We start from the raw sequence: 25566 nt of genomic DNA, 5'->3' as shown, positions 1-25566 counted from the left end.
GGAGCGGGGCAGGAGGGCGGTCCCCCCCCGCCGGCCGGGAATGTGCCCGCAGGCGGCTCCCGGCCGAGTCAGGGCCGCCCCCCGGGCGCCCGGCCCTCACAACGTTTGCCGCCTCCTCGCCCGCAGGGCCCACGGCTTCTATGCCAGGGATGCTGGTGTCGCCCACAGGAAAAACCTGGGACTCCTCAGGAAGATCATGTGCCAGGTAATAGCGGGGCGTTTCGCGCTGACTGAATCCCTGCGCGTACTCGCTTTCAGTCGGGCGGGCTGAGTGTCAGTCCTCAGCCCAGGGGTCTGAGAAGTCCCTGGTCCCGCGGGCGAACAAGTTTGGGGAGAAAAAATCTGCAGTTTTACTGAAGAGAGTTAGAAATGGTTAAATTTACTTCAGCAGGCTCAGACCTAGATATGTAGAAACGATTATGCTGTGCAAAAACTGCAGAAGCACCTGTAAATCTAATAATTGTGTTAATAAGCTTTTGTGGGATTTTGTATCACTTATATCCCTAAGATGGCTTCATATTTAATACCAATAATAAATTCGTAGTGCTTAAGAGAGCATCAATGTTAAATTTGAAAGGAGTTCTCACAACTAAATAAGCTAATCAGCAGAGTCCTTCAGGTAAACATAACCCTAACCAGTCAGTGAATTTATGGTAGAGAAAAAACTAGGAATTAAACCAATTAGAAACTGAACTCTTTTTTTAATCAGAACAACTCTCATGCAGTAGTTGATAGGAATACATTGGAAGTGGAAGAAAATTGGCAGTTATATTGAAAACAGGTTTATTGGAAGTCAGCTGAAGTGTGTTCTTATGTAATTAGATCAATGGGCATGCAAGGTTTATTGAAATAAAAATAAGTATATTTGATTTACACTTTTCTTTTTGGCAAAACTAGAACCTTTGTTAATGATATAAATGGTATAAAGCTGCTGTACCTGTAATGCATGCAAGAAATTTTGATGGCAGCAGTTTATTCCATTAACATTTCAGGCGCTTATTGCAAATAACTGCAAACACATTTTTCTACCTTTCGCACCAAACACCACTGGCAAAATGGAACTAGATGTTCAATAAATACAAGTAATTACATATAAAAGAATTCTGTGCATATTTATATTCTGGGGAGTTTAGTTCTTGATTTCAAAAATCACCATGAAAGTTTAGTTGCCAGCTTCAATGCAGGTAAGATAATGACAGATTATTCCTCACCCATGCTGTCCATTATAGGTAATAAAGAATCTTTTAATTTGGTTTAAAAAAAAAAAAAGACAATTTTTCCTTGAGAAAGGTCTTTTAATTTGGTTTTAAAAAACCAAATAAGATTCTTTTTTATGTTTTCAACTATAAAGTTTCAATTAATGTAAGTTGTTAAGGTGCAGAAGCCAAATAAAATATTTTCCAGAAGCAAAGTTTATTACAATAGCCATTATTACAACTACTGTGTTTCAGGAAAGTACTAAATTCAAGAATGTTTGGACAACTCATTCTGCATCTCCTATTGCTTATGAAAGAGGAAGAATATACATGGACAATTACCAGTGCTGTATTAGCAGGTAATAATTCACAATTACAAGGTACCCTGACAGTTTTGAGACTGTGATTCTGTGTTAGACATGTTGCTAACTTGACTCATTTAGATAGCTGCTGTGAATTGAGTGGAATTTACCTAGGAACAAGAAATAACCAGGTGCATAAATCTCTGTTGAATTACATTTAGATGCCCTTGTATTTTAATGTGACACTTGCTTTGATAAAAGAAAGTCTGATCTTAGTGGTGCTGTATTAACTTCAGCTTTCAGAGTACTTTAATAGGAGCGAAAGATTCTCACCATTTTATAATCTGCCACTGAAAAGCCAAATGAACAGTAGTTCTCTGTAATCTGGTAACTAGCAGCGTACTAAAAAGTGTGTCACAAAATCTGCCAATGTAACAAGCCTCATGTCTATGAATTCTGTATAAAACAGGTAAATTATTGTTCACGAGAAAGTACAGCATGCAGAGTATGTGCTGGATTTTGCTAATGTATTTTGCAGATCAATTCTCTGATCTAATGTACTCTCTTATTCCATCATCAGTTGCAGAGGCACAGGTTAGGAGGCAGCATATGGCAGGGTAGAGGATGGGAAATCTGTGTACACCAGCCCTTGTCTGCCCGTCCCTCCTGTGAGGGAAGTAGCATGGTCTTGGAGAACTGCATTGCTGAGTAAGTTGTGGTCAGAGCAGTTTTGAGACAGTGTCATATGATACATAAAAGACAAATTACTCTGTCAGTGTAAACCACTGAGAGTTAATTAAATTAATCTATCACTTACAGCTGAGATCTAAATCTGCTTCTATTCCTACACTGTCTGAATGCTTTCAGTACTGGGTTAACCTGTCTAATGTCTTTCAGGTTTATCTTTGTCTCATCCTCTTCCAGAGGGGAAAACTATGCACAGTACAAAGCTTTTATTTTAGTTAGTAGGGTTTTTTAAAAATATGAAAGGCAACATTGGAAGAAGGGGAAGGTTCCAGGATGATCGTTAGTTTCTGAAATATGCTTTCTTTTTAATGTGTATCACTAAAGGAAGAATGTTACTATTAAGTTTGTTACTAAAAGGAAACAAAAACAAGCCCCAAAGAAACAAAACCCCTACCAAACCATAACACCAAACCACAAGATATAGAGAAGACTAGCTTTTAAATATTACCTTATATTAACTATTGTTTATTAGGCCTTATTTTGAGAGAAAATTCAGTTATATTTACGGAGTAAAAATAAGATGTATAGATTTCTGATCTGCCTAAGGAGAAGGCAGGATTTATAAAACTGTATGAAATGACTTGTTGATAGAATGTGGTCTATAAAATAGACTAATGATTATCCATCATTTTCCTCTAGCATTGCACAAGCCCCAAGAATACTTTATCAAAAGTCAAAGTGTGCTAAATCAGAAAAAATAGAAGATGCTTTATTATTGGAATGCCCACTGGTAAGATTATTTTTTACTAGAGCATTGTTGTGCAAAATAGTAAACTAATATATTTCAGTGAAATATATTTAGAATAGAGCACTCTTTCTCTGCAAACTACTTTCTCAATGTTTTTATGGAGTTAGGCCATTAAAGGTTTGCAACATGTGCTGATTTATATTAACTGAACATTTAGAGGTATACTTCCCTGCATTTCTCAACAGTGCATTCAAATGTTTTTCAGTAAGTGTTCATGGAAGATTTTATGCCTTTATGCAACTAACTCTTAATTCCTTACAAAATAGATCCTGTTTATATTTTTCCTTATTCTTTAAATAGCAAGGACAGTAGCTGGGAGTTTTAGTTTTCACCAGATCTGTTCACATTAAAAAAATGAAAAAGCAGATATGCTGAAGGCCCACTGAAGCAACTCTGCCCAAAATCTGTTCTGCTGTTTTTAACTAATATTTAATTTCTCTCCTCCACAACGAGTTTTTCTCCCATCCAGTGTCCACAGATCTTAGAAATATTAGCCTGATCCTTGAGGTGCATAAAAAGAAAACAGTGTAAATACCTTTCTTAGCAGTTACTGTTATCCTTGAATGTCTTATTTTGCAATACTTCAACAATTTTCTCTTCAAGACTGGTATCAATTAGATAATAAGCAGTTACACTTCATTTTTTGCAGGGCAAGGAAGTTTTAAAAGGTGTCTTTTCTAGAAAAGGTACCTGTCTTACAAAAACTGTGACAACAGACTATTTATGTGATAGGTGATTATTTGGCATGGACATGATCTTAGAAATACTGATGCCATTAGCAGGTTGCTTTCCTCATTCAGTTTTTGAGGAATGTGTATTAAGTTTTCTGTTCTTCTGTTATGTATCCTCCTGGTACAAATATTTTTCTAACAACTTTTTTTTATGTAGGGGGAAATGTTGCCAAGTCCCTCAGATTATAAAGCTTCCCTGATAGTCTTGACAGTGCAGAACTGGCTTCTACGTCTCTCTGCTGATAGTGGAGAAGTACTGGAAAAAATATACCTTGCTGGTTCCTGTTGCAAATCCTTCAGGTATGAAACAACGACTAGGCTTAATATCATTAACAGTCATTAGCACTATAGTGGAAAAGGGAAGTCATGTTTATTTTCGTACCATCCTGTGGCTGACTACAGGTTTGTTAGTCTAGAATGTTACCTGGAGTACTGCTCCTGCATGCTCTTACCTGTAGAAGAATTTTATCAGCTTAAGTATTACAGTCTTAAATTTGGTGTCAAGTTCCACAAAACCTATGCTACTATTTGCTTTTCTCTGACAACTTTACAGCCTTTAATATTGTAGTGGCAGCATACCAGGAAAGGACCTTTAAGAGCTGTAGAACAAACCTCAACAAACATACAAAAAATGCGTTTAAAGTTTGAGCTGTTTTGAACTTGCTAACGTTCTTTTCCATTTTGCTTATTTAAAGCAGAGCAGTTACTGCTTCTGGCAAACTGCTGCTTTTTTCAGTTCTCAGAAGAAATTATTTCCTTTAGGCTGAAGGATAAGACAGTGGTGATTACGAAAGGAAGGAGAAAAACTTAGATGGGGAGTGTTCGTGCTTTCCAAATTTTTCTCGCAATCCTGTATGGAATAAGCCATCCCTAGGTTCCGTGGGTGTTGCACTACTGCAAACAGCAAACATCTTGAGCACCTCTTCCGAATCAAAGACTGAAGTTTGGTCACAGGCATCTACATAGTTACAGTAGATTATATTTTATGTGAAATAATATATTTACTAATGAATGTTTTTTTTAAGTGATTAAGATAGGCCTTTCTTGTCACAAATAGGTATCTGAGCTGGGATACTCCTCAAGAGGTAATGGTTGTAAAGACAGTTCAGAATAAGCTCCCTGCAGCAGCACGGCAGGTAGGTTTGTTGAAAAACTGTCACTTTTACAATATTGATCAAAAAAATGTACAAGTACAAAGATGGAGGCATTATAATTTGTTATTATGGCAGAAGATCAAGGTGTCCTACCATTAATAACTATATTCAATATTGTTCCTTTCCAGGCAGGAATACAACAGTCTGTATTGTTTTATCTTGCTGTATTCCAAGTTTTACCTCTTTCATTCATTGGAATGCTAGAAATAAACAAAAAGGTAAGTTAATTTCTCTGTTAAAATTGATCCGTAGTGTAGTTCTATGACAGTTCTAGTTTAGGCACTTGTTTCAGAATTTCAGAAGTCATGGTTGCAGCTTGTAAAAGGAGCTGAAACATTAATTAGCAGCAGCACTCTTGTGTCTGATAGGGGCGCTGGGGGCAAGATTCTTAATTGTAATGACCAGAAGAGAAAACAGAAATACATTCTGTTATTGGGTTACTCTTTGACACGTAGAAGGACTTTACTTAGAGCAATCATAAGAATTAGGAAATCCTAAAGTAGAATTCTTTTCACCTCCTTAACGAAAGATAGATATGCCTCTAACCCAGTCCCAGTGATAGTCTGTGCATTCTATACACAGTTACAAATTTTTCAAACTTCTGTTACCACTCTTAATGGATGACAGATGTAAATACGTCCTGCTTTATCGGTCAAGAGCAAACAACCTTTCTGAGTTCAGTTTGCGACCTGTGAGTAAGAGTCTTTATACTGTGAAGCCTTGAGGCAGATTGCAGGTTTTCCTATGTTCTATTTTAAGCCAAGAAAACCCTGGATACAACTTAAAAATGGAACAGTAAAAACATGCAAACTCTCTCTTCAAGGTTCTGTGAGGTACAGTCTCAATTCAGAGTCCAGAGCTATGAGTGAGTTTTAGTTGGTGCTAGGTTGGGTTGAGGCTGTAATTGGGATTGGGCTAGCAAGAGAAGGTGTGCAGTTAAACTTTTTCATTTGGGCCCATGAAAGTTTGGTGCACTGTCTGTTGTTCTGTTCAAAATTAGTATTTAGAACTGGAAAAAATGTTACCAAGTATCAAAGGTATGCTCAATCTGGTTAGGAATAGCATGCCAGATTCATCAAGGTCATAGTAGCAAAACGTCCGAAAGAGTAACGCTTCAGCTGCGTCTGTACCCAGCACTCTCCAGAGAAAGGGTTACAGCTGGGAATAATGGCAGGGCAGAATGTGGGATGTGAGAATACACCCAGCAGAAGAAGCAACCAATGAATGCAATACCAAGCCTGCTATTAGATTAGATTAGATTAGGGTTACTGTTTAACACTGCAGAACGCACCTCATGGATCAGCTTTACTGAGATGGTACACAATAAATTCTGAGTTCAGAGTCGCTAAGGTCTCAAAGGTACAAAGGAGACTTCAGAGTTGGAAGACTTAGGTTTGTGCCTGGAAGACACTTGGACCTAAGATAACAAATATATTTAAAGAGCCATAAATCTAAGTAAAAGGCAAAGTCTCAGGAGTGAATATATCTTTCAGAACTAAACAGACCACAAGATCACTGATAGTGTTAAGATGTAGGAGTCTTGCAGCTTTTGGGTTTCTTTATATTTTTTTAATTGTTTTTAAGCCTGTTTTAACTGGTTTAATTGCTTTTTCACATAGTAAGCCAGACTAGAGAAATGCAAAATACATTTCCAAGCATATCTATTGGAAGAATTACCAATATCACATTGTTATTCATTAAATATGAAGAATTAATTTGTGGGGGTTTCTCAGTGATGTGTTAAACAGTGGCACAAGTGAATACTGCATGATTATTAAAAGCTTCTCATGTTGTGTCTAATTTGGATTCAGAGAGGATCCTGGACTCTGTGACAGCTGGATAATGTAGTTTTGGTACAGCTGTACACAGAGCTGTGAATAGACTAGTATTTTACCCTGGTGATAAAGAAAGAATAGAACATCTGAAATCAGGACTTGTAGACTGAGTTGCTAGTTCTGCTAACAATCCTGTGGGATTGTTAGATTCCTAAAATCTATTCATGTATGATAATAACAGGGTAACAAGGTATAAAGATACACTGAGAACTCATTAGAGAATGAATCTGCTTGCAGATTATGACTAATCTAACCTTAGGTGTTAGAGCAGTGCAAAGTATTACGGAAACTCAGCAGGACAGATGAATTACGGAAAACTTAATGAACTTATAACACTGATCACGGGGTCTGGTCAAAATAAAAAATGAAAATGATTGCAAAATTAAGGACATAATGTCACTATTTTGCATTGTCTCAATTATTTCTTTAATAGAATACATTTTGCTTCCTTTTATTCCAGATATTTGGTAATAGTGTGACAGATGTTGCTGTTTCTAATGGAATCCTGATTGTAATGTATAGCATGGGTCTGGTCAGACTCTATAACTTCAAGGCCATTTTGGAACAGGTAATGAAATACAGAAGTTTTCATACAGTCCATGCTGTTTGGGGCAACAAGTCATAAATATTCACATAATGCTGCATAGGTACATGGGGATTGTGTCAAAGGATAGAGTTCCTGCCTAAATCTATTTATAGTCAGAGGATGCAAATGGATACACTATCAGAAAATTCCGCCTGCACCAGTTACAGGTGGCAGACATGAGACACAGGGTCACACAGGCACTTCAGAGGAGTTACATAAACGTTAGACCAGGTGTGCTCCTCTTTACACACCTGGCCTGTAGCTTTAGATGATTGGGAAGGCCAGAAACTGGTGGGTGTGGAAGATTGATCTCAAACAGAACTGCAGTGAGACTTTTGCGTTTATATCCTTCCAGTCAAAAGATGAACACTGATTCAAAAGTAAACCCTCAAGCAGTATCTAACAGGATAAAGAATGCAGTAGTAATGGAGCAGTAAAACTAAACAACAAGTAAATATGCATCAATAAAGCTAAATTGTTCTGTGTTATTTTAGTTCATGGAACAGCCATTTGATTTGGGACAGGAATTCAACTGGAATGGTCAAGTGGGAGTTGTAGGAAAGTATCCATTTGGTCTTCCATGTAACATTAAAATAACAGGTAATTATGATCTTCGTATTATCTTGGCTGGTGGCTTTTATGATTTAATTATTACTTATTTCACACCAAGAAAGTTAAAATTACTGTGCTTATATTGTGCCATAGCTATATTTCTGGATTTACATTATAGTAAAAATGTGTTTTGCTTTACTTCTAATTACAATTATAATTATATAAGACATACCTAGAAAACTATCACAGCAACTAAGCTATCTGAAAGACCTCATAAGCAATGCATGAAATGGAAACCTCTTCCTCATTTCTGAGACCCAGTTGCTCTTGAGAAAAAGGAAGGGCTAGGATAGCTACTTGGTAGCACCAAGAAACAGTACCTGGTATGTAAGCAAATGGGAGAACATTTAATCTAACTTGCAGAGGAAATTCAAGGAAACTGAATACAATTTGTCTGACTTCCATTTTGATAATTCTAGGTTGTCAGAAACGTGCCAGTTTCAGTGAGAACAAATTATTAAAAACAATTCTTATGCCTTAAATCATTAGCTTAGACATGTTCTGCTTTATGTAATGATTGTAATTCTCTGAAATCAGACAGTGATTTCTGTTGGTGCATTTAAGATTAGAATTTGGTGCTAAGAATCTTAATGAATGACCAAAGACTAAGACTTTCTTTGAAACAAAAATAGATTCTCACTACTTCACTCGAGGGACTTCCAAAAAAAAAAAAGTAAGGAAAGAAAGAAAAAGTTGGTTTCACAAATGTCAAAGAATGTATTAGTGTATTTTTTTTAATTTGGAATGTTTTTCTATTAAATGTTTTTTACAAGTGATTGTCCACATAAAAAATGTTTTTGATCTTTATGTCCTCCAACTGTCCGATAATAAGAGGCAAACCATCCAGATGTACATAAAAATGAGGGAATACATAAAATACAGACGTACATAGTAAAGGCTTTCAGTTATAATGCAATGTTTTATCAACACAAAGTAATAGGCTGCTATAATTGATGTCTCAGTTTCTGCAAAGGGAAATTTTTCCTCATTTTTCTCTCAGTCTGCAAAACCACCATTTAATGTTATGGGCCCTGTGGAAAAGATGCTTATAGATCACTGTAGTTTTTAGTTTTGAGATTTAAAACCTGTGTACTGGAAAAAACATTTTTGATCTTGAATCCTCTGCAAGAGTTTGTGGTTAGGAAGTTTTGAAGGCATGACACACATTTGCCGTGGCTGCTCTTTGCAGATACTTGCATTCCTGTGGGTTTTGAGTTGTTTTCTTCTAAGAACATGAGATGGCCAAATGCTTCAGTGAGCAAGATCTTAAGATCTTATTTCAGAGTCCAGGCTTGTATTTCCTATAACTTAATTGTGTGTCATTTTCCTTCTTATTTAGTCCTAGCCTCCCTACAGAAATTGCCTGAAGGGATGACCATTATTACAGTACTGGTTTTATGGTGTGAGGTACCCAAAAGGAAGTGTATGGAGATCAAACCTTACAGGCTGCTGTGTACTTACCACTTCATTTACAACTCTTAACTGTAGAGGAATTTGACTTTGGTCACAGTGGGAGGAATGGAAAAGTACCTATAAATCTTCATTATGTAACTTCTAAATATCCAGAACTTAAAACTAGTTTGATTTATTGATAGAGGATACGGTAATTTCAAAACAGAAAAAATACTTATTAGTGCTGCCAGGAACTACTTTATGACTTTATTTTAGATGAGTCTGGAAAGTTTTAAGGAAGTGAACAGAGAAGCTCAACTGGAGACTGAAAACTGGCAAGACTTGGGCAAGAACTTGCAAACAATAAAATAGGTGTTAAGCAACGAGAGTGAGTGACACACTGCAGGAAAGTGGGAGTTGAGGCAGCAGAGTCACATTATCACAATGGTTTAGGTGGCTGTGATCTTGCAAATCTTTGCCAAATGAACATAAAAAGGCATATATTATCAGCAGCCTATACTGCTCAGGGTTGATATACTATTTAATTTCACCATACGTATACATATTTAATTGTATCATTTAGTCCATCTACCAGAATTTTTGAGGAACCTTGCTATATGTTTTATTTAAAAAGTTGATAGGGTTAAATGTTAACAAATTTTCCTGACTCATTTTTCATTTACTGACTGATTTTAATATCAGTAGGCCCTCTGCTTATGCTTCCATCTTCAGCATTCTCTACATTTTCAGCAGATACCTAAGTTTTTTATAACCTTGTTATATCTTGCACAGAATCTTCCGTTTCCTGTGTGTTAGTCCAAAAGACAGCTAGACAACTAGCCACTTTCTAGCCTAGGAAGGACTTCATTTCCATTGGCAGTGAACTAATTCTGTTCAGTCTGTGTGCTAGAAACGTGAACAAAGGAAGAAGAGAGAAGCAAGAAGAACTCTGTAAACACCAGTATCTCATGTCATGTGACATCTCAGAACCATTGCCTAGAACCTGGATAATTATCTAGACTGAGAAGGATAAGAAGGATAAGAACAAGTCTAAATTTGGAACTGAAACAAAAACTAAAAAACATTAATTGCAAAAATTTCCGTATTTTTATTGATTTTTATGAACTCAGCTATAGATTGCATTCAGTGTGCTCCACTATTTTGTTGTATAACACAAAAGGAGAAAGAATATTCTGATTTTGCATTTAATTCTGTTATTTGAGACTGCTACTTGCTGTTTCCAGCTATTTATGGATATTTTTCCCAAGAGAATATTGACCCTTTTGATACGGTCTTTTGATCTGTTCATGTGTACATCCTTTCTCAATCAGATGAGCTGGATTAAATTTAATTATTTGCTGTGTCTTTGCTCATCCAGCTTATTTGGAGTGAAGTAAGTCAAAGGTACTAGAAGAGCAGTTGAGCATCAACCTCTGAGAAGGCAGTAACCCTCCCCAGGGAGCTGCAGATTTGTGCTTGGATGTTAGGTGAGGTAGCGTAGCTGGTGATGGAAAAAGGTTCACAGCAATGCATTTCCACCAGTCTTCAAAAGTTCTGAACTTTATTGGAATTTAGAATTGTAAGGATCAATGGAATTATGATTGTTCTGCTACTAATGGTGTTAACATTACCGAATATTTGCAGATACCCCACCTTTGCTATTTGAAGCATCTTCTCTGGAGAATGCATTTCAAATTGGAGGTTACCCTTGGCATTATATCATCACACCTAACAAGAAAAAACATAAAGGAGTCTTCCATATTTGTTCTCTGAAAGACAATGCTTTGGTAATATATTCAGATAGCAGCTTCTCTGAAATTAATGTGTATCATGTTTGTCTTCATCTCTTATTCTGAGTAGCATTTGAGGTAATAATACCCTTGTTTTCCAATGTGGTGCTTTTGCAGGGCTCACCCCAGAGTATCAAATCAGCTGTCCCATGGAGTCATTTGTGAAATGTTTCCTTCTGAATTAGTACTGCTTCTCCTATTTCCTTCATTCCAATATAATAGTGGCACTGTCAGGTCTAGACAGCACTGTATTCGTGACTTAAAAGTTAAGTCTCATTACCTGATTCCTTGCATGGTAACATCTTAATGCACTTCTGACTAGTCAGCCTACCAAATGCTGACTAAAGAATTATTTTAAATTTTTAGAAATGGCAGAATAAGTTTCCTTAATGTTTGTAGTTTATTTTTGATTTTTGCGCTTCTCTCTCTCCCTAGGAAGACTTCATTGCTCAGTTTAATCCCTCTCTATTCCTAAAAAGGTTTTATTACTCAATTTAATCTATTCCTAATTATTTTTATGTGCTGTTCATCATATATTCTTTTGTGTGAGCTGTCCATCTCAGCTTTTATTTTTAACCTGGAGTTGACCTGAAGATCATTCTGTAATACAAGCAGCTTCTAGGCCTGTTCAGAGTTCTTGACTAAATAAGTCTCATCTGTAGATGTCCTTATCTCTTTTGCTAGCCTGATCAAATCAATGATTTCCCCTCCTATGTCTTATTGTCAAAACTGTTGTTTCACAACTGTAGCTGAAGATCAATTTTGATTAAAATAGACATGTACAATCCTTATCTCCTTTTTCTATATGGGTTCATGTATTTGAAAATGTGAGTAATCAATGTCAGCTAAATTTAAGACCAAAAAGCTACTGCCAGAGTCCCAAGGTTTTGACCAGCTTGCACCTGATTGCTGAAATCCTGAGCTGTCCCAGGCTTACATGCTCCACAAATAATTTGCACAAAAGAGGCTAAGCCTGAGGTTTGAAGTTCAAGTCAAACTTAGTGCTAATATTTGTCTCATGTCTTGACACATCCCATGTCTTGGATACTCAGATTGCTGGAATTGTTGATGTGTTTGCAGAGTGTAGGCTAAATCTTCATTTTGCTTAGTTTCAGGAGAGGAAGGACTATATATAATATAGCTAAGATATGAGGTCGTTGCTTATTGCATATTAAAAATGTTGAAACTGTTCCATGGCATATCTTAAGAATTGGAACTGAATCTTTTTATTATTCTTGTTATTATTATTGTTCCACTGCCATCCTTTCTGGTCATGATTAGGAGCAATACTTAAAAACCTTCAGAGGCATGTAGTGAGGAGCTCAAGTATTTCCTCTTTAATTAGATCTGTGAGACTTTCAAAATACTAATATTCTTTTTCTTCTTCAGGCAAAAAATGGCATACAGGATATGAAATGCTGTTCACTTGAACCTGACTGGATATATTTCCATCCAGATATGTCAGGTAGAATAATCCACGTGGGACCAAATTTGATAAAGTATGAACCTCTTTTTTTTCAACTCTTATTTTCATCAGAGCAGAGATTGCAAAACTGCACAAATTCAGTAGTTTGACAATTTGGAGGTCGAAACACGCATCAAACTATAGAAACTGTAAAATTCATTAATTTGTCAGAATCAGAAGGTTTGGTAGAAACATCTGCAGATTTCTATGTGATGAATGTGGGCACTGGAGGCCAGAGTCTAGATTTTATATGAAAAACGTTCGAGGACCACTGTGTTAAAATGTCATTGATAAACATAAATTACAAAAATAATTAATTTCCATTTCACTTATTTATGATGTTTTTATGTACAAGATTTTAAAAAACTATATAGAAGTGTTGCAGTAGGCAGATTAGAGTATGTGACTGACTTTGTAATTTCTGTTTCTTTCGTAGAGTCTTGAAGCTTAAGGAAGTTAAAAATCATCCAGATCAAATGGAGATTGCAGAAGATTTTACGATTGTAGCCAACAGAGAAAACTGTGTGAGTTTAGTGTCTGAGATCACAGTGTATGATTTTGAGCAATACATGAGGAGTTTGCATATATGAGTAATCACTGTGTTTTATGGGCTCTGTTCAAGGTTTATTGAAAGACATCCTCTGTCTTCCATCGGAGTTTAAAAGAATTTTTGAGAGCAGTAACACTTTCAGGATAGACTTCTGAAACCTCCAGTCTTTTCTTTAGTTTTCAGCATTCTTTATGGTGTGCAGTATCACATGTCTCTTGGATATAAAACATACTTAATAGATGGTGACAGATTTCCTTCAAATGAAGGTTCTACTAAGTGATAATTGTGTGCCTTTCTGGTGCTCAGGTAAGTTGATCATACAAATACTAGAAATGTTTCAAGTCCCTCATAACTTATGGGTAAGTCTTCATAAGACAACAAAGACAATACGTTGCTTCCAAAAGTCTGTTTCTTCTCTTGGCTGTGCACACCTGTGACAGGTTTGGCATTCATCTAACTCTTGGTGAGCCAAATCAGTGCACTAAAATAACAGAAAAGGTGAGTGCTTGTCTGCTTGCCTGTGAGCTGAACTGGAGCAGAACAGAACTGAATCATCAGTGGATCAGAAGAGTGCAGAAAGGTAGAATCAAGTGGTGAGGAGATGATCTAAACCTGCTGGTAGGATTGAGCTCTTAAATCATCTCAATTGTTTCGTGAAGTCTTTTGTGATGTAAAATCACACAGACAATCTAACATCAAAAAGGTTAAAGAGCACACTCATGAAGAAAATTTTTTTATAATGGCTGGAACTGTCATTTTCCTTCAGCATGCAAGGTTATGTCTTACCTACTAGCAAGTTTTTAGTTTGAGTACTGTAAAATGCCTGGAAATTGCTCATACTAAAATTTTGAAGCTTTTGCAGAAGAAAGGTTTGTGTATTAAAAATCTACACAAACTCAGGAGTAAATATTCCATTGAATTCAGAAACTGAAAGCCAGGTCATCTAATGATTCACCATACTGGTTTTTTAGGGTTTGTTTAGGTAACTTCTGTTACAGTAAGAACAAAGAAATACGAGTTTTAGTCCTGTCTGTGCTGTGCCTATTCCTTTTGACTTCCATTATGACACTGATAACCCAGTTTTGAATGTTTCTTGTGGTAATGAAGCCCAGTGGAAGCAGCTGTGGTGGTTGAAGATGTTACTTTTCCCATCTTCTGCAACTAAGAGTTTAAGAAACAAGCTGATGGTGACTTAGCTGTGTCGATTCCCATTCCAGCATCTTGGTTCCAGACACTTCTGTTCTAAAACTTACGGTAGCTGAGAACCTTTGCCAGCTCTACAGGACTGAGAACCTCTGCATATGAGTAAATATTAATAATACCTCAGTTAAAGTTACCAAGTTCATGAACCCTCATAAAGAAGCCATAGCAGCACTAGGGCGATGCACAGCTGATGAGTGAAACAAGGTCTGAGAGATTAAAACAAGCTCAGAAAGCAAACTATAGGATGGAAACTAAAATGCTCTGAAGTCTAGAGACACTTCTCTGTGTTTCTCCAAAGGTGAACAACACTGTTACCGTAACGGCTTCTGGTCGAGTGGTGAAAAAGCGTTTTAATTTGCTGGATGATGACCCAGAACAAGAGGTAACTGATGCAGTGAGTAAGACCACTTCATGCATTATTTTAGGTGCTTAGCCAGCCAGAAGCCATTCTTGTTTCAGGTGCAGTGGGTATAACCATTATGTATATCTTTGAGTTCTTTATTCTTCTTCTATCTGTCTTTTTAACTTCTAATTGCTTCAAATGCTCTCTGTCATCTTTTCTCTATAGTTGACATTTGAGCTGTGGATTTTTTCTTTCTTGCAAGAACTGCTCTTATGCCCCACGATACCATCATAACTCCGTGTGACTTCAGTGGCAAAGAAAGGAGATATTAATGTGACAAACCATTACTCTTTTCTCCATTCAAATGTTTCCTTTAAATGTTTCTTACAAAGCATTTTATGAAATGAAAGAAACTTTTTTTTTCCTCTGCTTTAGATTCCTCTTGTCTTTGATGTAGCATCTCTAAACTGCATTTTCCTCTCCCAGTTACTTTGATTAGATTGCAGGAAAAGGTATTTAACATTTTTCCTTTAAGTAACTGCTTCTTGAGAATGAAAACACCACATGCCTTGGTGTTGAGTCTTCAGGAGGTTGTGAAAAATATTTTTTAGCTCTCTGTCTAGAGCTGGAGCTGTAATTGTCATAAGCACAACAGTTAAAATGTATCAGTTTTGGGCAGTCATTTCTTTTTTTCTGAGAAACTAGATTTTACTATGGTAAAACTACAGCACAGTGCAATATAACCCTTAAGGGTCTGCAGTTCATTTCTATCCACTTCTTCTTTTAACCATAATAAAAATAGTCTACACACTATTTTTTTCCCTGCTGTTATACTTTACTTGGAATTCCAGTAGACGTTTTTATATTATGGAAGAAAAAGACTGCCTTGAATTTAAAGAGTATGTCACAGTGAAATAAAGGCAATTAAGTTAGTTCACAATCTTTACATTTTGGTCTCAGTTGTTCACTGACACACCCTGTGGAGCAAAAGAGAGCTCTGAACAGAACATAGAAATATTCATGTGAATGGAATTATCCTAATATACTCATCCCCTAATATACTCAACCTTCAAGCCAGTGAAGGTTGTAAGTTACACTGTCTCTACTATGTCTGCTTCAAGAACTTAAATATATTTCTTCTGCCACTTTAGAAGTACCTCTTTTCTATATCCTGTATGTTATATATAAAAATACATCTACTTGCACATTACGATTTTTCAGATTATCACTTTCTTTTCTCCTGCTTAAGGAATTTCACTGAAATACACTGGACAACTCACGTTGGGTATCAGTGTCCCAAAGTTTTCTTTATCAGACCAGAAGGCATAAGAACTAGAATTTTTCCAATTGTGCTTTCACCAGAAAGAAAAAAGAGCTGTCTAATTTAGGTGGAAGGGAATGTGAATTTATGTTTCATTTCTAAACTTGAGGTTTTGTTTTTCCTAAGACATTCAAAATTGTGGACTATGAAGATGAATTGGATTTATTATCCACTGTGGCAGTTACTCAGATAGGAGCTGATGGAAGAGCTCACCTTGACTTTCATTGTAATGAACATGGGATTCTACTTAAGAGTATTCCATTACGGGAGTCCTGGGATGTGGTGAGGAAAATTTCTGTCTTTTGTTCACACTGTCTCTTCCCCATGCTCATTTACCTGCCATTTTTGTTCAGATTTGAAGCAGATATATAAATAGTGTTGCCAAGGGATGAGATTTGTACATAATAATAATAATTACAAATTCTAAAATTGTAAGTATTCCATCAGATAGCAGCTCATTTATCTGAAAATCTCCATTATTTGAAATTATTATTCTTTCCATTTGTTGATTTGTTTGCGTTTTTTGGTTGGGGAAAGGGCTGTCCTTATGAATTTCTGAAGTATTTATCAACTTAAATACTCACTCTATGACTAGTTTCATCAGATTAACTTTACAACTTGTAAATAATTTCACTATCTTAACTTCAACTGCTCATGCATAGAATTAAGCTGGACCTCCCTGTGTATGTATTTGGAGAGATGGAATGGGCTGTTCATATAGTCCAAGTTTAGGTGAACATCCAGCTTAGATGGTCTGAAATTTTCAGCACCTTTGCACCTCCTTTATCATTGACTGCATAGGCCACTTGGGATCTTAAATCAGATGCATCTAATTGCAGTCAGATGCCTAAAATAGCTATGTGAGAAACCTCTCAAAGTTCTAAAATTCTGTCCTTTATGTGGAAGAGCAATCTCTGTATATCCACACAAATCCTACCTGATCCTGGAGGTCACCAATATTTTTTGTTCATCGTGCCAAATGGTATGGATATTAACAAGTTGTGGAAATAGAGACTACAATCCAATTTCTTTTTCTCATTTCAGACTTATAGTCATGAAGTTTACTTCGACAAAGACCTTGTACTACATATAGAACAGAAGCCTAACAGGAGATTCAGTTGTTATGTTTACCAAATGGTCTGTGATACCGCAAAAGATGATTAATGTTCAAGCCATGAAAAAACAGAAAGTGTTTTGTAAAAAAGGAGGGAGAACTTTTGAATATATTTAAACCATAAACAACAACTACAGAGACTTCAGTTTGGATGTTATTTAAGGACTCCATACATAGAAAGTAGTCAGCTACTGTTTTTCTGGCAGGATTTAATCTTAACATTTTGTACTACTACAAGAGGTTTTGGTTTTTTTTTTTCTTTGTAACACTGTACACTTGCCTGTAGTCCATAATGGCTCTTCATGTATTCACCAATTCATCATTAACTCTAGATGCAGCATTTATTGCTTCTCTTCAGCAATAGGATTGAAATACTGGACATCAAGGAGAAAGATGTGGACTTACTGATTATCTGCCATCTGCTGTGATCTGTCTTATATAGTTTTACCTATGCAACTCTAATATAGACTGTCAATTAAACAAAGTATGTAAAACTGTCTAGGATAAATTTTATATGTAGCATGAAAATTGCAGTGTTACTATTAAACCACTTAGACAAAATCCTTCTCTTGCTTTTCTGTGAGAAATAAAATCACGCAGGTTTTCTGGTTGTGTATGTATTGGTTTAAAGATAAATATTAATAAATTATGTATTTTACTGTCTTTTTAATATATATTTTTACACATACATATAGATATAGCAGTTCTCTGGTTCTTCCTGTGCCAAGGGTCAAGAGTGGTCAGGAGTCTGAGCCAAAGCTCCCAGCTGCTCACCCTGATCCCTGTGTGCATCCTGCCTGGTATCTGGGAGTGCCGTGTGCTATAGTCAGAATCTGCAAAATGCAGGCTTTCATTTTAAATTAAAAAGCACCTACAGCCAAACCCAGGCTGTAGATTCACGGTGATAAAGAGTGTTTCCAAATGCAAGGCAAAGATGGGCTCAGGAGAGTCGCTCTTGGAGGGAAGGACCAACATCTAACCAATCTACCAACTACCGTCGCCACCATCATGAACATGGTAATTCAAATGCAAATATTCTTTTTACTCCAACCTTTACTAATTAAGCATGGATCATTCTAGATGATGCAATAGGGAAGAGCTCTAGAAGAATGATAAAAATTTTCTATTTCAAGTTTTTACAAAAAGTGTAATGCAAAAGAAAAAGTGAACTACAATTGTTGAAAGAAAACAACACCACAAAATGGACATTTATGAAGAGAATGAAACAACAGTAGTAATAAAGGGCAGCAGCAACACCCAATTTCCACCCTCACTTCCATAAATTTTCACTTAGTGACCAGGAAAGAACACCTGTCCATTACCTGCTATTTTATAAGTAACTACGTAACTAATATATGAAGGTAATGATAGTCTATAAGGCAGAAAACCCAACTCTCAAGCAGATACTTAAGATACATTTTATGCTCACTTCTGTTTGGGTTATTGAAGCAGTTCGTCCTAGAAAAAGATGTTTAAACTTCATTGTTTTATATTAAATACTGCAAGTACTGCTCATGTCAATCAGCTCTAGCTTTCAAGAGTTTGCTATACTTGCAAGTGGCATATTCTTAAATTATTACAGACTTCTGAAATTATATTCTGCTAAATCTATAAATGTGCATCAGTATCCAAAAGTTCAGCAATTTGTAATGACGAAAAGGCAGCCCCGACTTTGATGAAGATTGTGGGGTCTCAGGTAAGAAATTCTATTACTCTAAACACACACTCTGTTTCTGCACTACAGTAATGGCAGGTGTTCCATTCTGGAAGATCACATGGATATTTTCATTCAGAAACAAGAGTGTTTTGCTTTAAAACACCTTGAAAGCTATTTAAGAGTAAAGAAGCCCCAGTAATTAGGCCTGAGCACTTCTATCTTCACACCCTACTTACTAACAGGCTGGAACACACCAAAGAAACAAGCTGTGAATTGCCTCCTGTACCTATGCACAGACCCAGAAAATTCTAAACATAAATTTCTGTTTAAATGGGAGGAAAATCCTGACCACAAACCAGTAGTCTTTCAGACTGTTAAAAAAAATAACTGTATCTAAACCAAATACAAATACCTGCATGCTTCATGGCACCTCATCTGAATCAACTGCTTTTACTTCCAGTTATATTTTTTAACTCATCCACCAGAAAAAACCTACTTTGCCAGGAGATTTCATATGTAGGCATTTTTTGGTCACTATTGCTGGCAGGGGTGTACTATTGTGCAGTGCCAAATTGATAATTTGAATTAATGCATTAGATTTGACTTAGACCTATAGTTTGATGTCCATTTATGATGATTCTAGGGCACTTAGCTTTCTCTTTTTCATAATGTAAATTAGGTACTTGGAAATCTCTTACACAATCTGAATAATTCAGTATGCTAAAGACTAAGAGTGTTTGTAAAGTGGAAAAGTTCGGAGGAAACCCATGTGGTTTCCATTACTGAGGAAAAAATATTCTTGTGCACATGCCCAGAATAATTATCTACAAGCACCAAAGTGGGACATTAGTATAAAAAAAGACGAAAAAAAAGCTTTGAAAAAAACAGAAGTAACTTTTTCAAATGTAGCTTATTTCCCATTTCTAAATTAAGAAATTAAGATGAATAAAATAGAGAAGATAAAATTTTTCTTCACTTCTCATAGGTAGTAGCTTCATGATCAGGAAACCCGTTTACTGGTAGTTTTTTGTTTTACAAAAATCAGACTAAGGTATTATTGGCATGAAATTGTGAGTTCCCTTACTTCCTGTGTATTTCAGGGGGTGCTTAGCACTCATCCATGGCTTCCAGAGTCTGCAGATAAAGCCTCAATTCATTATTTCAAATGCAATCTCAAGTGCATATTTAATAAAAGATCAAAGCTGAAAAGTTCATGCTTCTATTATTTTCACTAGCACTATAAATGCCCAAGGAGAAAAGTAGGGTATATATAGAGAGATGTAAATATGTATGTGAACTGTTAATATGAATAAAGACTCAAATGTGTATTTCAAACATAGAGTTGTAGGGATCTTACTTTTGCCAATTAGGTGATCTTACACAAACTTTCTGCATTTTCAATGTGGAGAAATGTTTCTTTATACTTCTGTTTGTTTCTGGATATGTCCAGTTACTTTAACAGCAGAGTTTCTTGGTCATTTTATTCTCATTTTGTATTTTATTTTCCTTTTGTTATTGAAAAAAATTTATATTACTTAACGGTAACTGAAGACTGCCAAAAACTCACCAGCGAGAGATTTGTTTTCCTTATGGAACTGTAACAGCTATCCCACGTGATGGAACAGCTAATAAATTAATTTGCTCCCCAGTTATGATAAAGATTGTTAATAGGAATAGCTGCTAGGAAGGACACCTGCATAGGGTGGCATGTAGGCTGCTTCCTGAAAGAACGGTTGGCAGGAAGTGCTGTCAGCTGCTCAAAGCAGGAGCTCTGGGCACTCTGCCTGCAAATGGCAAAATGTTGGTCTAGGAAGTAAAAAGATCATGAACGGGAGAATTCCTGTTGGATTTCACTGAGCGCTGTTCGATACAAACTTTCTGATGTTGCCAGAATGAACAAAACCTAAATGATAAGACCAAAAAAGGGGAGAAGGCAGTAAAAATGTGGTTTTCTAAGGCTGAACCACAAAAGAACATGGAACAGCAACTGAGGTCATTCCTAACTGCCAAGTATTGCTACAGCCACAAGTACAAAACTTTTTTAAAGAGGTTTTTTTCTGGAAGGTGTGTGAATTGATCTGATATGTATGTGGCAATGGCTCACCAATAATAATTGCATTGAATCAACATGATTTCAGGTGTCTCTGATACACAGACTTAATATGTTATGAGCACTAAAAGAAGGAACCAAGGATTCCAGTATTTAAATCAACGTTAGAGATATTTAAGGGAACATATTTTTTTTGCAACTATTTCACAATCTTAGATTTTCAGAGAGGATCACTTGAACCTCTCAGGTTGCTACACTTGGCATTTATGCAATTGTAACTTTAGTATTTACTTCTGCTTTACTGAAGTTACAAACTGATGACCCAAATAACCTTCAGGAGCTCCAAAACAATTTTATGTCAATGCATTGTAAAGTTTATAGATTGAACAAATTGAAAGTAGTTGAAGTGCTTTCTTCAGCTAACAAAAGATTACATGAACTGCAAAAACAGGCTGGGTTGTTTTTTGGGTGTTTGCTTGTTTGTTTCTTTTTGTTTTGGTTTGGGTTTTTTCATAAAAAGAACTAGGTATCCTAGCAGAGTGAAGAGTTACAATGATGCAATTGTTAAGAACTGCTTGATATAGCTTAATAACTCATTTAGTAAACTGGGAGTACAAATGCCTTGTTCCTGCCTGTGTGGAGAAGGAAATTGAGTTCTTGGGAACATATTTTTAGGGAAGAGTAAGTGACATTCTTCTGAGGAAGAGAAAAAGGAATCTAAAATTCACTGGAATTACTCCACCGAGTGGTTAAAGAGCTCTGGCTTACTTGAGATGCTTCAGGAGAAGCAATGCATTCCACATGATAGGACTGCAGGCTCTCCAGACGGTCCCCAGTGAGAGCAGTTTGCCAGCAGACAGACAGGAAAATTATTCTGTGAACATGTTTACTTGGATGCTCCACAGTTAGACTCATACATGGGCAGTTTTCCTGATTCTATCTGAAGTTAGTCTCAGCCTTGGGTATGTACTGTGTGTGTTGGCTGCCTCTAACCTGCACCTTGGAGCACGGTCGCAGCACATTTCCATGCTCTGGGGCATTGGAGATCTAGGAAACTCCTGAGTGTTGACACCACGCTCTTCCTAGTTTAGCTCTTTATAATGCCACTGCCCCTTCTTTGTACTGCCTGGAAGCTGGCTTGATTTTCTGACTGTCTTACAAACATTTTGTTTTGTGGACCAAAGCAGCCTACTTCCATTTCTACTTGAACAAAATCACTCTTTTTTTAAATTTTTTTTCCCCCTTTCTCAGTGATCTGGACAGAGAAGAAAAATGGGATTCCAAAAGCGCTACCTCTATTTGTATTTGATAAACACATGTGTGCAGAGGCCCAGGTGGAATTTCCCAGTCAGTGCCTAGGAAATGAAAAGATAGGAAGGACTGGCTTTTCCTGATAAGATCTGCTTTGAGCATTAGAAGAGTGCCAATCCTGCCCTTCTCTTGTCATTGAGTGCACACTCACTGCAAGGCTGCTGAGCAGTGGGGAACAAAAGAAGAAAGCACAAGTCAAATAAAAACTGCAAGCTGTAAAATTTTATAATCTTGCTTTGACAATTCCAACTACTGCCATGGAGTCCCCAGTTTTAAAATACTTTAACAAAATACCTTAAATTATTAGAAAAATATGCTACAACTCACAGAAGCAAAATGTTTATGGACTGAACAACAACAAAGAGTTTCATTGCACAGGTAACAATGACTGGCCTATAACCAGTACCGAATTTTGGAAAAGCTGCATTATGTGCCTTATTTTGTCTCAGCAAAAGCTCCCTCCAGGGTGGAAAATAAGTAAAAATTATTTTTAGGAAGCATCCCATCCCACAGTCACAATTTTTGCAAAGAAAATTAGTGATGCCTTCAATAGCAAACGTCAAATGGTTCTGTAGCTTAGGCATGGAACTCAATACCAAAAAAGAGCAAAGGGATCATTCTAGTTTGCTTGTGCTATTGGAACACTAATTATTTAGACTTCTTTGTCAGTATTACTCCTGGTAAGATAACTTCTACAGGGGTATTTCTAAAGCTCCCACAAAAGCCAGTTACATTAGCTGCCAGAACAAACCCGACTGGACTATCTCAGCATTTTTGTTTGTTTACAAGATGAACAGCCACTGGGCTTCTGAAAAACCCATCCAAATGCTCTACGGGATACTGCAACTTACCTGAAATATCCTGTTCTATGGCTGAGATCTTCAGCGACTTGTCCAGCATGAAAAAACGGATATAAAGTTGTAGCTGGTAGAAGAGGCTGTAACCTCATTCCAAGTACAGCTCTGACAAGATAGTTAATGGTCACTGGAAACCAGAAATACTTCCCGTATTAAAAAAAGTTACATCAGAAGCACAAAATAATGATCTATGGTGACATGGTGTGTTGCTTAGACAAGAATTTGTGTACATTTATGTCTAGGCTCCTGCTCTCAAAATATATGAATGGTATAGCAACAACGACAGAAGTTCCCAAATACTGCAGGCACAATACAGGCAGCAATCCATTGCTGCCTCTCCAAAATAACCTGTGAATCTTTTTCTTTATAGGTCTTATTTTGTCTGTCTACTTTGTAGGTTCTTCCAGGTCTAAAGTTACAGATACCCTACATCTGACAATGCAGCAACCCAAAGAAAGAAGTGCCTATTAGGTTATGTCCCAACAGAACTGCTAAGAGGGAGCACACGTTGACAGAGTTGGCAATGTACTGGAAAAATCATTGTCTCTAAGAAATGGAGACTCTGGGAAAGAAGAGGGCCTGGTTAACAAAAGCAGGTGTTCACTGACCCAAGAGGCTTGGAAGACCTATACAGGATAGTTTCCTTCTTATGCCAGTGGGGGTTTGCTTTCCAAAGAGATTATCAAACGTGTCATTCAGCCCTCAGCAGTCAGCTGTATCATGTTGAGTTCCCACTCCCATGTAAACATGCAATCCACTTGAACATTGTAGCTGTGCTAAGGATCGCTTCTGATTCAAGACCAATCTGACATTTGCATCAGGTGGGCAAGAAGAGGTGGAAGAACAGGAAAGAAGGAGAAATACAGGCAGGAGTTACTAATTGCGCTACTTAAAATCCTCTCTGCGTTACAGATGTCCCATAAAGAACATTTCACTTTGTCTAAGGATTTATTTTGCACTTTGTGCTGGTTTGGTTTATGTAGCAATCTGCAAGCTTTCACATTTCTTCACTTCTGTTTTTAAAAAAATTCATCCATGGTTAGTTGGCAAAACTGGGCCTCATTTTTCAGTTCAATAAAATTTTGCGTTTGCTTTTTTTAGTTGCTGCTTAACAGGGTAAACCTGTTTGAGCTATAGGAATTCATGAAAGTCTTCTGAGAAATATAGTTTTAGGCATAAGTAAAATCCACTTGGGTAGAAGGTTTCTGTATGGGGCTGTTGGGGTACTGGATGTAATGAAAGCTTGTTGAAATCAGTGGGAACTTGAAGTATTTTGCAGTTGGGAAATTTAGGTTCATAAAAGGTAAATTAAAAGAAATATTTGCATCAGTTTTTAGGCTTTACAGAGATAAAAGTAATTTTATTAGACCACCCCATATAACTGGAAAGAATGGACACATTTTGGAGCCTGTGAATCCTTTTTTTGGAATTTTATGTAATATTTCCGCAATCCCTCGCATGGAACTGACAAACACCGTAAAAATGATGCTTTGCTATCTGTAACATTTCAACATCAATCTGAAGGTTTTACAATACTCTTTGAGTAAATGTTATTTTTTAAAAAAATATAATAAAGATTGATTGTTTAAAAGACAATGAGTAAGGGACTCCAGATAAGTATAGAAAAATACCCCAAAACTGATTGTGTATAAGTACCATTTTGTTTAACCCATGTGATATTTTTTGTGCACAAGTAGGCAGATCTATGGTTTTACTATATGCTGGTTTGCACATAAAAAGATTCACTTAACAATCCATAAAAACTTAATAAAATTTTTATGACCATAATATTGAGATGACCTTTGTGCCTCATAAGCTAATCACAATCTGGTATCCTTGGAAGTGCATTCATCAGAAGATTCAGGGCTTAGATTTTGGCTTCTCATAAATGCTGTGACTTGTCAAACTTAACAGTATCAGTGTTATCAGTTCTAGTTCCCATTGTGACTAGAATGAGCAACCACTGAAATCCTGAGGGCAGGTCACACCAAATCCATGCAAATTAAAGCTAAACAGTTGATGCCCAAGTGAAGCTTTTCTTTAAAATGTCAGAGCCCAGCATCTATTTTTAAGAGATTAGAGAGGATAAAGAAATATATTTGCATCCCCTTCCAATCTGGCCTGATCTTCATGTCTCTATGTAGATGTTTCCAGCACTTCAGTAAGGACGGAGTTTGAATTGGCAGTATTCTACTGAAACTATTTTAAATTCCATAAAACTGTTTCCTTTAATTTTTTTTAGGCCTCAGTTTGAGTGTGAGATACCAGACAGCTCAAAGATTAGCAAGTAAAAAAAAAAAAAAAAAAGTTTTTTTTTTCTCTCAATCAGTTAATGAATTTCTAAGTAATTTTAAAAGTAAGCTAATTAAATACCAGAAAAGTAGTGCTGAATACACGTTTGGGCATAGCCTCCAACTGATAGGAGAAATAGAAACATTGTTCACAGCACTCCAGAATGCCCAAATAAGGAACAATATAATCTTAGAAGAGTCCTAGAGAATTAGATAAGGGATGTACTCAAACAAACAGGATGTAAACTATGCTCTGCATCCTCAAATAAGATGAAGAACGAACGTTACAGGTTTTGGTGGTGAAACACAAT

The 25566-nt window shown here is 36.5% G+C and overlaps 2 protein-coding genes across 6 annotated transcripts in view; one reads left to right on the top strand and one right to left on the bottom strand.

Moving 5' to 3' along the window:
• Nucleotides 1–25566, bottom strand: part of METTL8 (methyltransferase 8, methylcytidine) — a 107063-nt gene that overhangs the window by 42441 nt on the left and 39056 nt on the right. The window lies entirely within an intron of this gene.
• DCAF17 (DDB1 and CUL4 associated factor 17) lies at nucleotides 3–17699 on the top strand. Of its 4 annotated transcripts, none has more exons than XM_050340198.1 (14): nucleotides 3–205; nucleotides 1452–1555; nucleotides 2885–2975; nucleotides 3882–4024; nucleotides 4782–4860; nucleotides 5007–5096; nucleotides 7174–7281; nucleotides 7794–7899; nucleotides 10948–11090; nucleotides 12483–12592; nucleotides 12995–13082; nucleotides 14610–14693; nucleotides 16102–16257; nucleotides 17020–17699. In XM_050340198.1, exons 1-14 carry the CDS (start codon nucleotides 41–43, stop codon nucleotides 17137–17139), a joined length of 1587 nt encoding a protein of 528 aa, XP_050196155.1. In that variant the 5' UTR covers nucleotides 3–40; the 3' UTR covers nucleotides 17140–17699. The 4 variants fall into 4 exon arrangements, with proteins under 4 accessions (XP_050196155.1, XP_050196154.1, XP_050196157.1 ...); XM_050340197.1 differs by having other exon boundaries at nucleotides 14610–14705; XM_050340200.1 differs by lacking the exon at nucleotides 17020–17699 and having other exon boundaries at nucleotides 12995–13080; nucleotides 14610–14705; nucleotides 16102–16250.

This window comes from Myiozetetes cayanensis, unplaced genomic scaffold (genome assembly GCF_022539395.1).
Source record: "Myiozetetes cayanensis isolate MyiCay16 unplaced genomic scaffold, myiCay2020 scf9, whole genome shotgun sequence".
Lineage (NCBI taxonomy): Eukaryota > Metazoa > Chordata > Aves > Passeriformes > Tyrannidae > Myiozetetes > Myiozetetes cayanensis.
Note: the sequence above shows the minus strand (reverse complement) of the source record. Positions and strands in the feature narration are given on the sequence as shown.

Bases quoted from the DNA above. Each gene is read 5' to 3' on its own strand.
- DCAF17 (XM_050340197.1), top strand. From the start codon at position 41: ATGTGCCCGCAGGCGGCTCCCGGCCGAGTCAGGGCCGCCCCCCGGGCG. The intron at 7,282-7,793 runs GTAATGAAATAC...GTGTTATTTTAG, and splicing joins TCAAGGCCATTTTGGAACAG to TTCATGGAACAGCCATTTGA. The intron at 14,706-16,101 runs GTGAGTAAGACC...GTTTTTCCTAAG, and splicing joins AACAAGAGGTAACTGATGCA to ACATTCAAAATTGTGGACTA.